Genomic DNA, 17,447 nt, shown 5'->3' on the forward strand with positions numbered 1-17,447 from the left:
CAAGAAATTTGTGGAGTGGTTGAAAAACGAGTTTTAATGACTCCAACCTAAGTGTATGTAAACTTCCGACTTCAACTGTACATGGCAGACATTAGTTGAATATATTATTATTATTATTATTTATTATAAAATGTTAATATCTTTGGCTGTGAGTAAAAAAGTATTTAAAAACATTTAAAAACGGCCTCAGCACAAAGGTGATAATGAAAGTGTATTTTTAGGACTGTTCAAATTGGACTTGTCTATGGGAATTGTCTTTTTGGGCTCGACTTCAGCTAAACTGCAGTACTGAAACACTGCCCTCTGGGTACATTGGAAAGAGTGCTTCTAGTGCATTGGATTTTTTGTTGTTGTTGAGGAAATGTGTACTTCCATCTTATCATAATGTCAATATTGAGCTTTAGGTTCCTCTGGCTTTGGTTCCAAAACTGTCCTGAGTCAGCTGAACTGCTACTCTGATAAAGTGTCATTAAAAATATGACGCTACAAGGCCTTAATAGTTTGTCACCTAACATACATCTCTCCAAGTCATCAAATTTTAGTCATTTAGCAGACACTCTTATCAAGAGCGACTTACAGTTAGTGAATGCATATATTTTCATACTGGTCCCCCGTGGGAATCGAACCCATAACCCTGGCGTTGCAAGCGCCATGCTCTACCAACTGAGCTACAATGCCTAACTTCTAAACTATGACTCTTAATTTAGTAATTCAGTTAAATTAATTAACCCTAAAAAGCGTAATCAGGGGTCAATTTCGAAAAGCTTTTTTGATCCTTCGGAAATGTTAGGAGTTTGTCAAGCAACTAGTTACCAACAATAAAACAACATTTATCATGAATACTGTGGTAATATGGAGCAATTCGGAAAGTATTCAGACCCCTTACCTTTTCCCACACTTTGTTACGTTACAGCCTTATTATAAAATTGATTAAATTACTTTTCCTCATCAATCTACACACAATACCCAATAATGACAAAGCAAAAACAGGTTTTTAGAAATGTTTCAAATATATTACAAATAAAGAACTGAAATACCTTTACATAAGTATTCAGACCCTTTGCCATGAGACTCGAAATTGAGCTCAGGTGCATCCTGTTTCCATTGATCATCCTTGAGATGTTTCTACAACGGAGTCCACCTGTGGTAAATTTAATTGATTGGACATGATTTGGAAAGGCATACATCTGTCTATATAAGGTCCCACAGTTGACATTGCATGTCAGAGCAAAAACCAAGCCATGAGGTTGAAGGAATTGTCCATAGAGCTCCTTGTGACAGGATTGTGTCATGGCACAGATCTGGGGAAGGGTACCAAGACATTTCTGCAGCATTGAAGGTCCCCTAGAACACAGTGGCCTCCATCATTCTTAAATGGAAGAAGTTTGGAACTACCAAGACACTTCCTAGAGCTGGCCGCCCAGCCAAACTGAGCAATCGGAGGAGAAAGGACTTGGTCAGGGAGGTGACCAAGAACCTGATGGTCACTCTGACAGAGCTCCAGAGTTCCTCTCTGGAGATGGGAAAACCTTCCAGAAGGACAACCATCTCTGCAATACTCCACCAATCAGGCCTTTATGGTAGAGTGGCCAGACGGAAGCCACTCCTCAGTAAAAGGCACAATACAGCCCGCTTGGAGTTTGCCAAAAGGCACCTAAAGACTCTCAGACTATGATAAACAAGATTCTCTGGTCTGATGAAACCAAGATTGAACTCTTTGGTCTGAATGCCAAGCGTCACGTCTGGAGGAAACCTGGCACCATCCCTACGGTGAAGCATGGTGGTGGAAGCATCATGCTGTGGGGATGTTTTTCAGTGGCAGGGAATGGAGACTAGTCAGGATTGAGGGAAAGATGAACGGAGCAATGTACAGAAAGATCGCTGATGACAACCTGCTCCAGAGTGATCAGAACCTCAGACTGGGGAAAAGGTTCACCTTCCAACAGGACAATGACTCTAAGCACACGGACAAGACAACGCAGGAGTGGCTTCGGGACAAGTCTTTGAATGTCCTTGAGTGGCCCAGCCAGAGCCCGGACTTGAACCCGATCGAACATCTCTGGAGAGACCTGAAAATAGCTGTGCAGTGACTCTCCCCATCAAACCTGACAGAGCTTGAGAGGATCTGCAGAGAAGAATGGGGTAAACTCCCCAAATACAGATGTGCCAAGCTTGTAGCATCACACCCAAGAAGACTTGAGGCTGTAATCGCTGCCAAAGGTGCTTCAACAAAGTACTGAGTAAATGGTCTGAATACTTATGTAAATATGATATTTCATTTTTTTTTTTTTTTATACATTTGCAAACATTTCTAAAAACCTGTTTTTGCTTTGTCATAATGGGTTATTGTGTGTAGACTGAGGAAAAACAAACAATTTAATCCTTGTGTCAGACAATGGAGATTCATTCAGTTCTGCTGAGTGTAGCCCTTTCCTACAGTCAAATGACCTAGCAGCCTCAATGGTAGAATGTTATTAATATTTTTCATAATTAATAAACATAAATAAAAAACGAAAATCTGGTGTTCCTATGTCAAACGGATTTGTTATATTTCAGTCTTCTGTGATGTACAGTACCAGTCAAAAGTTTGGACACACCTACTGATTCAAGGGCTTTTCTTTAGTTTTTACTATTTTCTACATTGTAGAATAACAGTGAAGACATCAAAACCATGAAATAACACATATGGAATCATTTAGTAACCAAAAAAGTGTTTCACAAATCAAAATATATTTTATATTTGAGATTCTTCAAAATAGCCATCATTTGCCTTGATGACAGCTTTGCACACTCTTGGCATTCTCTCAACCAGCTTCATGAGGTAGTCACCTGGAATGCATTTCAATTAACAGGTGTGCCTTCTTAAAGTTAATTTGTGGAATTTCTTTCCTTCTTAATGCATTTGAGCCAATTGATTGTGTTGTGACAAGGTAGGGGGGGTATACAGAAGATAGCCCTATTTGTTAAAAGACCAAGTTCATATTATGGCAAGAACAGCTCAAATAAGCAAAGAGAAATAACAGTCCGTTATTACTTTAAGACATGAAGGTCAGTCAATCCGGAAAATGTCAAGAACTTTGAAAGTTTCCTGACACAGTCAATGTCTCTACATCAAGTCGAGAGTCACATCTTTCAGATGCAATTGGAACCGAGTTGATAGCCCATAGCGTTCCAAAGATAGAGCTAAAAGTGTGATGGAACCGGCGTCCATATCGCCTAAATCGGCCATATCGGTAGCCATCTTAGGTCGTACCGGTATGTCATATTAGCTCAATCACCAATTTCTCAGCCTCTGAGTATCACAGAAACACAACACTGAATGAATAACAGACACATGTTCATAGCATGTGGCTATGGATGACAGGGTGGTGCCAACAGCCTACTTTATTGAGATGTTTAGCTGTTTACAGCCTAGACTATAATAATTTACTCACTAGAAAAATAAAAAAATATTGCATTGTGCTGTTATACATTTTTTTAAATTTTTAGTCATTTAGCAGAAGCTCTTATCCAGAGCGACTTAGTTAGTGAGTGCATACATTTTCATACTGGCCCCCCGTGGGAAACGAACCCACAACCCTGCCCTTGCAAGCGCCATGCTCTACCAACTGAGCTACAGGGGACTATATGACTATATAGACTAGGTATGAGTGGCGCAGTGGTCTAAGGCACTGCATCGCAGTGCTAACTGTGCCACTAGAGATCCTGGTTCGAATCCAGGCTCTGTCGCAGCCGGCCGCGACCGGGAGACTCATGGGCGGCGCACAATTGGCCCAGCGTCGTCCAGGGTAGGGGAGGGAATGGCCGGCAGGGATGTAGCTCAGTTGATAGAGCATGGCGTTTGCAATGCCAGGGTTGTGGGTTCGATTCCCACGGGGGGCCAATATAAAAAATAAATAATGTATTCACTAACTGTAAGTCGCTCTGGATAAGAGCGTCTGCTAAATGCCTAAAATGTAAAATGATCATTTTCTTGTCCCTAAAAAGCTTAATCAATTTGGGAGATTGTCGAGCTTGGTGTCTGTTGGGACTGGGAGCCCAGCCTGTATCCTAGGCTCCCTGTCATTTCATAAAAACAATATTTCACTATGTAAATTAATTGGGTATAGGCTATTCACTGTAGTGTTAGGCCTAATATAGCTAATGAATGATGGGTTAATATGCATACGCGTCTAACTTAGTCTCTAGCCTGTCTTCAAGGTTCTCTTTGTGCAATTACGCAACTTGCCTCTCCGCTGCCTCTCAGCTACAGATATTCCTCTTAGCTTTTGGAGCCTCAAGAAAAGCTAGACTACATTAGCTTGTTGTACACTTCAAGCATTTTATTTACTACTACTAGCCTATCCAGGAGAGATTACAGGAGTGTGGGAGTGATGAGTAGGCAGAACGCACGGTGAGCTTTCCTGAATAACTGGGCATGCCACGTGAGCATATTGATGGCCACGTTAATTATAGGACGACTTGGGAGACTGATGATCTTGTGAACTGTCGAGAATAGACACGCAACTGATCCAAATGAGTGCATAATCAGACCTAGGCTGTATGGAGTTTCCGCATGAAACATGCATTCAAAAGAGGACGTTCGAGCGGTTATTCAAATTAGACACTGCAGTTTACAGCCTAGAGAATGAATTTACTCACTTGATAACAATGTTGTAGCCTAGGTACAATAAATGTTATTGTCAAAAAAAAATATGGCCTAATCAATAGTGGAGCTTTGCGTGCACGGGGACAGCAGATTTGAATGCACATTTCATAATCTGTTAACATTTCTTTCTTGCACTTTGACAGGTAAATATTTATAACCCTACTATTTAGCTAATGAATGGCCTAATATCTAGCTAATATTTAGCTTCATATTTTGGCCACACATCTCGATCCTCTCGCTTCCAGCTGTTCCTGTGCGCAATAGGCTATAGGCTACGTAAGCATAGGCCAATTGAACTGTCGAGGATAGAGGAGTGCCTTTGGCGGTGATGATAACATTGTGGCACTGATGCATTGCAAATGGTTGCCCCCGACAGCCAGAGATGCGCAGAGTGAAAAAGAAGATCCAAAACGAATTAACAACCATTAGAAAAATGGAAATCACTTGCAAACCACTTGAGCAACGATGCAACCAATGGCATGCTGTAAAATAGGTGCAGGCTGAAAGGCAGGCGTTTGTTGTTGAATTGCTGCATTTAACTACAAGTTTCTGTGTATATTATTTTTCACTACATGTAGGCTACATGGAAGTTGCCTATTATTTTCACTTGCCACTATGAAAATACACACCCTGAAAGCACTGAATGGTCTGTGTTACCGGGCAGTATTATGTCCATGACACGTTGAAAGTATTATCCAATAATGAGGAGGCAGCAGCGTAAATGTAGGTTACTTATTAGATTGTGCAACACCCACGATGCGCACATGCTATATAGGGGACTGTCCATGCGCGCTCCTTAACGTGCCCATCACCACTATACTTAATACACTTAACACTCCTGTATGTATGTATGTATGTATGTATGTATGTATGTATGTATGTATGTATGTATGTATGTATATATATATATATATATATATATATATATATATATATATATATATATATATATATATATATATATATGTGTGGGTATGTATGTCTGTGTGTGTATATACAGTACCAGTCAAAAGTTTGGAAACACTTACTCATTCAAGGGTCTTTCTTTATTTTTACTATTTTCTACATTGTAGAATAATAGTGAAGACATCAAAACTATGAAATAACATATATGGAATCACATAGTAACCAAAAAAGTGTTAAATCAAAATAGATTTTAGATTATTCAAAGTAGCCACCCTTTGCCTTGATGACAGCTTTGCACACTCTTGGCATTCTCTCAACCAGCTTCATGAGGAATACTTTTCCAACAGTCTTGAAGGAGTTCCCACATATGCTGAGCACTTGTTGGCTGCTTTTCCTTCACTCTGCGGTCCAACTCATCCCAAACCATCTCAATTGGGTTGAGGTTGGGTGATTGTGGAGGCCAGGTCATCTGATGCAGCACTCCATCACTCTCCTTCTTGGTCAAATAGCACTTACACAGCCTGGAGGTGTGTTTTGTGTCATTGTCCTTTTGAAAAACAAATGATAGTCCCACTAAGCGCAAACCAGATGGGATGGCGAATCGCTGCAGAATGCTGTGGTAGCCATGCTGGTTAAGTGTGCCTTGAATTCTAAATAAATCACAGACAGTGTCACCAAAGGACAGATTTCCACCGGTCTAATGTCCATTGCTTGTGTTTCTTGGCCCAAGCAAGTCTCTTCTTTTTATTGGTGTCCTTTAGTAGTGGTTTCTTTGCCGCAATTTGATCATGAAAGCCTGATTCACGCAGTCTCCTCTGAACAGTTGATGTTGAGATGTGTCTGTTACTTGAACTCTGTGAAGCATTTATTTGGGCTGCAATCTGAGGTGCAGATAACTCGAATGAACTTATCCTCTGCAGCAGAGGTAACTCTGGGTCTTCCTTTCCTGTGGCGGTCCTCATGAAAGCCAGTTTCATCATAGCACTTGATGGTTTTTGCGACTGCACTTGAAGAAACTTTCAAAGTTCTTGAAATTTTCCGGATTGACTGACCTTCATGTCTTAAAAGTTGTTTCTCTTTGCTTATTTGAGCTGTTTTTGCCATAATATGAACTTGGTCTTTTACCAAATAGGGCTATCTTCTGTATACCCCCCTACCTTGTCACAACACAACTGATTGGCTCAAACGCATTAAGAAGGAAAGAAATTCCACAAATTAACTTTTAACAAGGCACACCTGTTAATTGAAATGCATTCCAGGTGACTACCTCATGAAGCTGGTTAAGAGAATGCCAAGAGTGTGCAAAGCTGTCATCAAGGCAAAGGATGGCTATTTTGAAGAATCTCAAATATAAAATATATTTTGATTTGTGAAACACTTTTTTGGTTACTAAAATGATTCCATATGTGTTATTTCATGGTTTTGATGTCTTCACTGTTATTCTACAATGTAGAAAATAGCAAAAACGAAAGAAAAACCCTTGAAATCAGTAAGTGTGTCCAAACTTTTGACTGGTACTGTACATCACAGAAGACGGAAATATAACAAATCCGTTTGACATAAGAACACCAGATTTTCATTTTTTATTTATGTTTATTAATTATATGAAAAATATTAATAACATTCCACCATTGAGGCTGCTAGGTCATTTGACTGTAGGAAAGGGCTACACTCAGCAGAAGTGAATGCATCTCCATTGTCTGACACAAGGATGTCAGGCAAACCATGAGTGGCAAACAGCAGACGGGGACGGTGCTTATCACAGCAGTAGAGGACATCGAGCTAACTATGGCTACTTCCAGTCACTTCAAGTGGTAATCCACTATAATAAGGAAAGTATTTCCTTGGAACGGCCCAGCAAAGTCTATATGAAGACGAGACCATTTCTTTGTTGTACACTCCCATGGGTGTAAGGCGGCCTTGGGCGGATCATAGCGTTACTCCTGACAAGTGGCACAGCTGCGCACCATGGCCTCAGTTTCCATGGACATCCCAGGCCACCACACATAGCGCCAGGCCAGTGCCTTCATCCTCACTATTCCAGGATGCAAATCATGCAGCATGGAAAGGACCCCTTCCCTCTCCAGGCCAGGCACCACCACTCGACTGCCCCAAAACACACATTTCTTGTCAACAGATAGCTTGTTCCGAGTAGGGCCCAAACTGACTGCCAGGAAACTCAGAGGCCCATCCATGAGGAATCCAGCGAAGCACCCGGGACAGGACAGGATCCTTCAAGGTCAGTGCGACTATCCTAGAAGCATGGAGAGGGGCATCAGGCATCCTCTCCAACAGCATCACTTCCCAGGGAGGTTGTGGCTCAGACAAGTGGGTAGCGAGTGGAAGGCGACTCAGGGTATCCTCATTAGCCAGCTGCTTGCCTGGATGATAGCAGAGCTCATATCTATGGGCTCCCAGTATCAGGCTCTATCTGACCATTCAAGGGGAAAGAATCTGGGGCATGGGCTTCATACAGTATGATGAATCAGGCCCAACCAGGGCTTATGGTCAGTATAGACCACAAAATGGCAACCTGCCAAATACTGATGGAACTTCTTGACAGCAAAAATGATTGCCAGGGCCACTTTATTGAGCTGTGCTTCAGCCGAGAGTTAAGACTACTGCGGTATTCACTGTGCAGCGACAGTCCGCACATATCCTTAGGCTACCATCCTTCTTGGTCACAGGCACAATTGGTGTAACCCACAAAGGCTGTGTTCACACAGGCAGCCTAATGTAGATTCTTTTCCACTAATTGGTCTTTTGACCAATCACATCAGATCTTTAAACATCAGATATTTTTCAGAGCTGATCTAATTGGTCCAAAGACCAATTAGTGAAAAAAGGATCAGAATTGGGCTGCCTGTCTAAACGCAGCCTTAGAGTACTCCACTGGCTTGTAAACCCCCTGAGCCACCAGTTTATCCAGAGCCTCATCGATCTTCGGCCGGAGAGTGAAGGGTACTGGGCGAGCTTTAAAGAACTTAGATGGCACCTTAGGGTGGCTATGGACACAGGGGGCCCCCTGCAAATCCCATGCCCCTGGAAAGCTTCTTCATCCTCCTTTATAATCAAATCCAGTGAGTTTTGCATGTGATAAACCCCTGTGACCTCAATGGCCAAAGGCTCAAACCAGTCAGGGCCCGGTAAACTGGCTCCTGAGCCCTGGATGACGAACAGGGGTAGCCTTCTGTGGTCGCCTCGATAGCTCACGTCCACAAGAATCCTTCCCCGCACCTCTAACTGGGCCTGTGATCATTGCCTTAACACTCCACTGTATTGCAAGAGCTCCAGTGGCTCATCAGGCCACAATGCATGGTAAGTTTCCTCACTAATCAGTGAACGTCCAGAGCCTGAGTCAACCTCCATTACATGCTCCAGACACAGTTGGGGGACTGGGTCTTTCAGGGTGAAGCAGGCTGTGAAGATGGCATTTTATTGCATTCAATGCATCTTCGCTTACACCTTTTTAAAATGTGAGATTGTTACTTGTATGTTAATTGGGTCCAAAACAGTTTCATTATTCAAACCATTCCATATATATGTATACCACAGGAGGTTGGTGGCACCTTAATCATTAAACACATGGTTTCCATGTTTGATACCATTCCATTTACTCCATTCCAGCTATTATGAGCTGTCCTCCCCTCAGCAGCCTCCTGTGATGTATACATTTACCATAAACGTCATCTTCAACAGTCAGTAGTTTGTCTTTTTGAGTGTGTTGGCCACACCTGATCTTAATTGGTTTGTGTCTTGAAAGGTGGTATGTTTGAACAGTGGGAAAATAAATGGTTGGAAGAGGTAGACATGCTATATACTCCGCAGGAAAGGTTTTTGTTATTTTAATAACCGTTTAGCATGACCTGTGTTTTACCCCCTTTAAAACCATCAGTTTTATAGGCGAATAAATATTTATTGAATTCTGACAATCTCCATCCGTCCAGTTATTATTTTAACCTCTTGATGTGCACGGGGTATGGCCAGCTCTGTCATACAGGCAGGCATCATCATAACTCTTTGCAGTAGGCAGATCCGCACTCAGCAGCACAGCTCATTTCTTTTTGGCATTATCAATTTCATTAGCCACAAAAAAATATTCCAGCCTTTCAACAGGAGTTATCCTTTTCATCAACAAACTCCTCAATCGTCCCAAACAAAACCATGATCACGCCGGCAGAGGAAAATCCACTTTGGCGTTTTACTCTCTAGTCCGAATCCACTGTCGCCAGTATTATGTACGTGACGTGATGAAAGTACAATCCAATAACGAGGCGGCAGCAGGGTAAGTTTAGGCCATTTACTAGATAGGAAGCAAACATGACTGCCATGTCGGCAGGTGACTGAACTTCAACACCCACGGTGTGCGCACGATATATAGGGGAATGTCTGTGTGCACTCCTTAACGTGCCTATCAACACTATTTCATCCTTAAGAGTCTATTGATGCACCCGTCTGTGCATAATAAACATAATAAAACAATCCCTATCAAAATCCATCAGTTTAAGATGGAGAGATGTTTTTTTACATGGCGCATCCGCCTATGTCGGCCTTCAACATCTGTGGTGGAAGGTGGCCGAGCTACAGCAGTGTTTGTCAGACCAGGAGACATCCCGAAAATCGTTCTTCTCACAAAAACATCTGTAGCGTTTGGCCTACAAACTAATATGACAACTCTATGGAAAGATGACTCGCAAACACGTCATGGGACTCATCTGAAGGTAACCCATACAAATGAATGGAAGTATGGAGGTAGTTGTGCCAAACATAAGGGGTTAAAATATGTGTCCAGAATATCTAAATTATTTCCTGAGCTTTCTTATGTCTCTTAGATATAGGACAGACACTTCAAAACCTTATGATTTGTTTTTTCATTGTCTTTTTTGCCATTTATGAATGTGTTATTCAATGCGTTTCTAAGGTCTATAGTAGTAAAGGCCAAATTCTATATTTTGGGGGGGATACTTAAAGGGGTCCTAAAATTCAAAATCATACCAAATGATCCATGGTATGACCATCTTAAAACAATTCCATATGTTAGCCCCGCTGAGGGTGGGTAAAAAGAGACGTGCACTTCATGATGCATTCTTGATAGGTCTAAAACCCGTCAGTCATATTTACGAGCCGTATTTAATTCAACAATACAATAATTTACTAGACAGAAAACTCATTCGTTAGCTAATGTTAGCTACCGTAGTTAGCTAGTTTATAAACCAAGCTAGCTAGCATAAAATATAATGTATTATTGTCATTACTTAACGTTATTTAGCCATTTATTATTTGTCCGCTAGCCACCTGATCATGGCACGTCAAAGAAGTTGACATTTCTCCGCTTATGAAAAAAACCTTGTCGGAGCTGAATTTAGTAACATACTGGAGGATAAAAAGACAGACCACTGTCAAAAAGGAAGACACCTGGGCCATTTTATGCGACAGATTTAATGGATCGACTAGGATTAAAGAGAAGAGGGACCCAAATCGGATGAAGGCGTGCTGGAAAAATTTAGAAGTGAAAGCCAAAATGAATGCGGCAGAGGAGAGGCGGGGGCTATTTCAGACCGGAGGGTGGCTGCAAAATGGTTCTCAATCAAGGTTCTCCTCACAGCATTTCTATTTCTGTCGTCACAGACAGCCTGCACGTAGATGGAGCAGTAACCTTTCAGATTACGGAATAGTTCTCCATTCTCACCACCAGGGTTGGGAATAGGAATGTGTGTACAGTCTATTGCCCCTAGGACACATGGGAATCTAGCTCTCCTGTAAAATGCAGCTGCTGTTTCCTCTGTAGGCTTGAACCTTATGTACTGATTCTTCAGACTGGCAATAGCACTGGACACTGACTACAATCCTGCAGATGGTTGACTTGTGGAGTCCAAAAAGGTCCCCATCCACCATCTGGAAACATCTAGTTGCGTAGAACCGCAGGGTCACCAAGAGCTGAATTAATGGGGGTACAGCTGCGTTCCTATCACTCCGATGCTTAATGGTTGGTCCAACCTTTCTTTCCAGTTGCATTACAGAGTCCTTGAAGAAGCGGTATCGCCTTAAACTCATCATTATCATACAATTCAACAGGATTTAACCTGTCTCTAATTATTCTCTGAGGAACTCTGTCATTTTGGTCTCTCCACAGTAGATATGCTGCCATTTTATCAGTTAAACCACCTCAAGTGGCAGTTTAGAATTAATCTCCAATCTAAATTTGTATTCCTTTTTTTGTATTATTGAGCAACAGGCTTAAAATTAATCCAGGTTTAAAGTGAAAACTAAATTTAGATTAGAGGAAGGATTTTATTTAACTAGGATTAATTTAAAACCTAGTTTTAAAATTTGGTGCAACAAGATTAATAGATAAACCTTGATTTAACCCAGTTTAAGTGTTAATCCATGTTGGTGCAACCCACCCTAACTGTTATAGCAACAACAACCAAAAATCAGTCATGCCAAATTTTATTCAACCATTTTATTTAGATCGGCAAAGTAGTGCGGTAGGGTGGGCACAGCCCCCTAAGCCCGCCAACACTGGGCCTGGCTATCAGACTTACTTGGTGGTTTCCAGTCATATTCAGGCCAGCCTCTGACCTCGCCATTTTTGTTGTTCTCTGCCTCCAGCCAATCAGTGAGAGGTTTGAAGTACTGTACCAGTGGCTTGGCGGACATGGTAGGCTCTCCAGTGATCAATGCCATCGCTTCAGGCCAGGGCTTACTAAAACCCAGCTTCATCACGTCACTGCAAAACACAGGAAATGGATGAAACAGTCATTCCAAAAGTATATCAGAAAGACTGCCTATGTTTCTACAGTCTAACAAATATGTTTCGGATGCAACAATTTATATACTACACAACATTCCACATATCTGAACGATAACTTCAAACAAATTTACATACAAACGACATCATCTATCACATTAAAAGATTGACAGTGCTGTCCTGGTAATAGAATGCTACTTGTTTGAGGGTGTACAGTACTGACCCTAGAAGTTTCCCTGCCTCTTTGGAGCGGTAGATATCACATTCGTGGAGAGGGCCTACATGCCCGGCAGCGTTACACAGAGCCTGATGGAACTGGAACTGGATGATGAAGCTCACAAAGTACCTGATAGGAAGACACTCAGTCACATGACGTTCCCACTGCATCCCACATACAAAACAGATCTGTTTAATGAATGTCAGCTATATTGGTAGACACAGTAAGAATATCAGTAAACGCAATGTAGGCCCTCTTGTGTTTTATGAACAAGAAAGAAAAGTGATCAAATGAAAGTTAGGTGGCTTTACAGTTGAATGTTTGGTTCACTGTTGTTTTTCTGCATGTACATTGTACCACTGATTTCATCAAATTTTCCTCGACCTACCTCGCTAAGAGATCTATGCTAGTTAAAGAGTAATAAATGTGTCAGACACCACACCTGACATAGGGAACATTAGCAGGGATGTGGAACTTTGCACCTGGGTCAAAGTCCTGCTCAGTGCGGGCAACAGGTGGACACAAGCCCTGGTACTTCATTCTGGAAGGGACAGACAGTACAAAGAAATGATTCAGTTTTTATTACTTTTACATAGATGAGATCGGGAGGATGGAGAATGGAGATATTCACTAAAAGTAGTACGGTAGTCTATTTGTATTATTCCTTTCCATTTTTTATTATTATAATATATATATTTTTAGTAGCAGTCTTTACCTCATGTTCCACCATTCCTTGTTGTACTCCTCCTGAGAGATGCGTCCATCAAACACTTTCCACCTCCACTGGTCCATCAAGTAGCCAAAGGGCAGGAAAGCGATTTTGTCCAGGGCGATGCTCATGAGGTAATTGATTGTACTCTCTGTGAAAATGAACAGATACATTCACGTTTAAAGTGGTATAGCACATTCACAGTGCAATCACAGCATATTGATAGTTAATTTATGTTTACCACACAGATTGCTTTAAAAATATATATTTTGTTAATGCTTTGTCTGCAGCGGTCACCACATATCCCTTTTTTCTGGTTGGCAGAAGGTCTTACATTTACATTTTAGTCATTTAGCAGACGCTCTTATCTAGAGCGACTTCCAGGAGCAATTAGGGTTAAGTGCCTTGCTCAAGGGCACCGACAGATTTTTCACCTAGTCGGCTCGGGGATTAGAACCAGCGAGCTTTCGGTTTTGGCACAACGCTCTTAACCACTAAGCTACCTGCCACCCCATCTTAGTAGTGAATTGAAAATTGTGTTATAAAAAAAAAAATCCTCATATTTATGAAAGTGAAAAAAGCAGGGCAGTGTCAAAACAATGAATTAGTATGAGCTCACCTTGGTTGTCCTCCACCACATCCAGTAAACCGATCTCCTTTAGATGCTTGGGAGTGGCGACGGACAGGGCCAGCACATCACCAATGGCCTCGTGGAAGCCTGCGTTGGCGCCATCGCGGAAGGAAAGAGGTTGGTCCTTGTACTGCAGGAAGTACTGCACATGACCCATCTCGTGGTGCACAGTGATGAGGTCATCCATGGTTATCACGGTGCACTGTTTGATCCTGGAAATGAAGGATAAGAATTCATCATTTTAATGGGCAGTCATCTTTGTTTTTCATGGTGAACACAAACTCATCTTGAAAGGTGAAATACAAAGACTACGGGTGGGGGTAGCTTGAGCGGGACTAGAACCTGCAACCCTGTACATGTCAGTTCCAATAGAAAAGTCATTAGACCAAGAGTTCCAAAATTATTGATAAAGTTTCTGGCGTTGTAATGCACTAAGGAAGCTACAGGCTCTACATCCCTCCAAAGTACCTGAAGTCTTTGCGGTTGTTGAAGTCCCAGGCGGAGGCATGGCACACCACGTTGCGTCCATCATTGGGTTTCTCCAGCATGGACTTGGCCCAGAACTCTGGAGGCATGGGCAGTAGCCCCAGAGAAGTGAAGAAGTTGTCTGACTCTTGGAACATCCTGGTGGCATTCCAGCCCTGTGGGGAAAACCCCCAAAAGGTTTTTCCTGGTCAGGTCACATGGAAACGTAATAATATCCAGCCCTTAAACAGAAAAACCTGCAGTGGTGAAGTTTTTCTTACTTTGGCTATCATGGCTGGTGTGGCGTCTACTTGAGTGGCATCGGGGTACGGAATGGCCAAGTCCATGATGCCAGACCAGGTCTGCGCCCACATGTTACCTGATAGGACAAGAGAAACATGACTGTGCTGTTTTATCCATAACTAAACAAAATGTCAAACGGATAAGCTACTGTATATTCCAGCCTTGCACCACTGACAGAGCTCAAACCAGTGGATTTAGATTCAGAGCCAGCTCAATCCCTAGCCTGTCACTGTCACACACAATGTCAAGCGCAATGCTTCTGAAAGCAAATGAAATCCAGCTGATTCCCCCAGAAACATCCACAAAACAGCAGAACATCAATGTGCAATGGTCATACATAATGTAAAAGGAGTTTTGGCCTTTGTTGCTGAAATCCATGGTGGATTCTGATGGAGTCTCACCTAGAAGATGGGCAGGGATGGGTCCCTTCAGGTTGATGTGTTTGCCTCCATACTTCCTGTAGAGACACCTGCGCACGTAGGCGTGCACATTGAGATAGAGGGGCTCCAGCTCCTTCCACAGATGCTCCAGATCCTCTTCGAAGGTGGAGGTCTCGTACAGGGAGCGCCAGAATGCCCCATTGTCAGAGTGTCCTATGAACAGACAGCATTAGGGGGAGGGTGAATTCAGTGCCAGAATTGCACATAAGTCATTTGCAGAAACCGACAAGGCTTCCCCCATCACCTCTTTTATTTGTGTTAGCACTTGAAACCTGCCTGCACCAATTAGAAAACTTCGTAACTGCCAGCCTCTGTTGAAATGTCTTTAGGAATGGGTCTGTTATTTTGAAGACCTTACCGTTAAGAGTGGCAGCTTTGTTGGCCAGTTGAACATATCTCTTGAAGTCCTGTCGCAGTTCTCTGCCAGAGGCGTTTCTCCAGCCCTGCCAGACAAACAACAGCTCATTGTAGTCTCTGGACTCAGCCATGATCTTCTGGAGGTCTGAAACAAGAGACAAACCAGAGATGGAGTCAAGACCAGGGCCCGGTTTCCCAAAAGCATCTTAAGACTATGCTTATCGTAAGTACCTTCATAGGAGCATCATTAAATCTCAGAGCTGTTTCACAAAACCATCGTTATTACAGTTGCACTTGAAAATGCTCGTTATCTACTGACTGCCTCAGACCACATGTAGAACAGCTAATTGCGTCATTAGATACTTTGTTGCCCTTCTACGTCATTTTATACACAGGAGATCTCCAATAAACATAAAATCAGGTTGTTTTTCTGTCTCTCTGTGACCACCGATAACTTCAGAACGAAGTTGACTACAAATACAAAGTTGCCAACGTCTTTGCAATTGTTACAAACAAGTGAAGGATACAATTATGCTTCAAATGAAAACCGAGATGACTGCATTAAAAGATACATAGGCCTATATACACTGAGTCTACAAAACATTAAGAACACCTGCTCTTTCCATGACAGACTGATCAGGTGAATGCTATGATCCCTTATTGATGTCACTTGTTAAATCCACTTCAAATCAATGTAGATGAAGGGGAGGAGACAGGTTAACCTCTACGGGATCGGTGTCCTGTATACGGTAATCTTGCTCTGATTTGTCATCCTAAGGGTCCCAGAGATAAAATGTAGCATAGTTTTGTTTGATAAAATACATTTTTATATTCAAATGTAGGAACTGGGTTCTACAGTTTGAACCCCTGTTGTCTCTGGCTCCACACCCACCCTGACCGGCCATCTAGATATGTGAACGTTAGTGTATAAGCTAATGATCCATCATGTATGACATTCCTGGGAGTGTGTAAACTTACAATTTGTATTACCATATCATTTTTGTATGTTTTCTATAGTTATGTACTTGAAAATGTATCAATTGACCAATTGGGCACATTTGGGCAGACTTGATACAAAATAGTCCAGTATTGTAATGCTTCACTGGATCAATCTGAAACTTTGCACAGACTGCTGCCATCTAGTGGCCAAAATGTAAATTGCGCCTAAACTGCAATATTATATTGTGGCCTTTCTCTTGAATTTCAAAGATGATTGAACAAAAAAATAATAGAAAAGGCATGTTGTTTTGTTTGTATTATCTTTTACCAGATCTAATGTGTTATATTTGCCTACATTAATTTCGTATTTCCACAAACTTCAAAGTGTTTCCTTTCAAATGGTATCAAGAATATGCATATCCTTGCTTCAGGTCCTGAGCTACAGGCAGTTAGATTTGGGTAAGTCATTTTAGGCGAAAATTGAAAAAAAGCGTCCGATCCTTAAGAGGTTAAAGAGGATTTTTTAGCCTTGAGACATGGATTGTGTATGTGTGCCATTCACAGGTTGAATGGGCAAGGCAAAATATTTAAGTGACTTTGAACAGGGTATGGTAGTAGGTGCCAGGCGCACCGGTTTGTGTCAAGAACTGAAACGCTGCTGGGTTTTTCACGCTCAACAGTTTCCCATGTGCATCAAGAATGGTCCACCACCCAAAGGACATCCAGCCAACTTGACACAACTATTGGAAGCATTGGAGTCAACATGGGCCAGCATCCCTGTGGAATGCTTAACACCTTGTAGAGTCCATGCCCCGACGAATTGAGGCTGTTCTGAGGGCAAAGGGGGGGTCTGCAACTCAATATTAGGAAGGCATTCCTAATGTTTGGTATGCTCAGTGTATTACAATCATATTGAAATCAATTTCATGTTAATTCAATGAGGTTCTATTTTGCTAATTGTAGGCGACTGTCAAATTTTTTGCCTCAATATATTTCATGGTGTAACATGTGTGCAATGATGTGCCAAATCTATGATTTAGTGCGTTATTATAGGGTAGGCTAAGCATTAGGCTAGAATAAG

The 17,447-nt window shown here is 41.9% G+C and overlaps 1 protein-coding gene across 1 annotated transcript in view; it reads right to left on the bottom strand.

The window, feature by feature from the left end:
• LOC311144938 (angiotensin-converting enzyme-like) overlaps positions 1-17,447 on the bottom strand; it is a gene marked incomplete at both ends in the record, with an annotated part of 40,546 nt that overhangs the window by 2,695 nt on the left and 20,404 nt on the right. The window contains 9 exons of the mRNA XM_084181124.1: positions 12,100-12,284; positions 12,529-12,651; positions 12,965-13,063; positions 13,238-13,382; positions 13,851-14,074; positions 14,331-14,503; positions 14,609-14,706; positions 15,032-15,223; positions 15,429-15,572. Coding sequence (XP_084037250.1) covers positions 12,100-12,284; positions 12,529-12,651; positions 12,965-13,063; positions 13,238-13,382; positions 13,851-14,074; positions 14,331-14,503; positions 14,609-14,706; positions 15,032-15,223; positions 15,429-15,572 — 1,383 coding nt within the window. The remainder of the gene's footprint in view (positions 1-12,099; positions 12,285-12,528; positions 12,652-12,964; positions 13,064-13,237; positions 13,383-13,850; positions 14,075-14,330; positions 14,504-14,608; positions 14,707-15,031; positions 15,224-15,428; positions 15,573-17,447) is intronic.

The sequence above is a fragment of the Coregonus lavaretus genome (assembly GCF_964263955.1).
Source record: "Coregonus lavaretus genome assembly, chromosome: 1".
Taxonomy (NCBI): Eukaryota; Metazoa; Chordata; class Actinopteri; order Salmoniformes; family Salmonidae; genus Coregonus; species Coregonus lavaretus.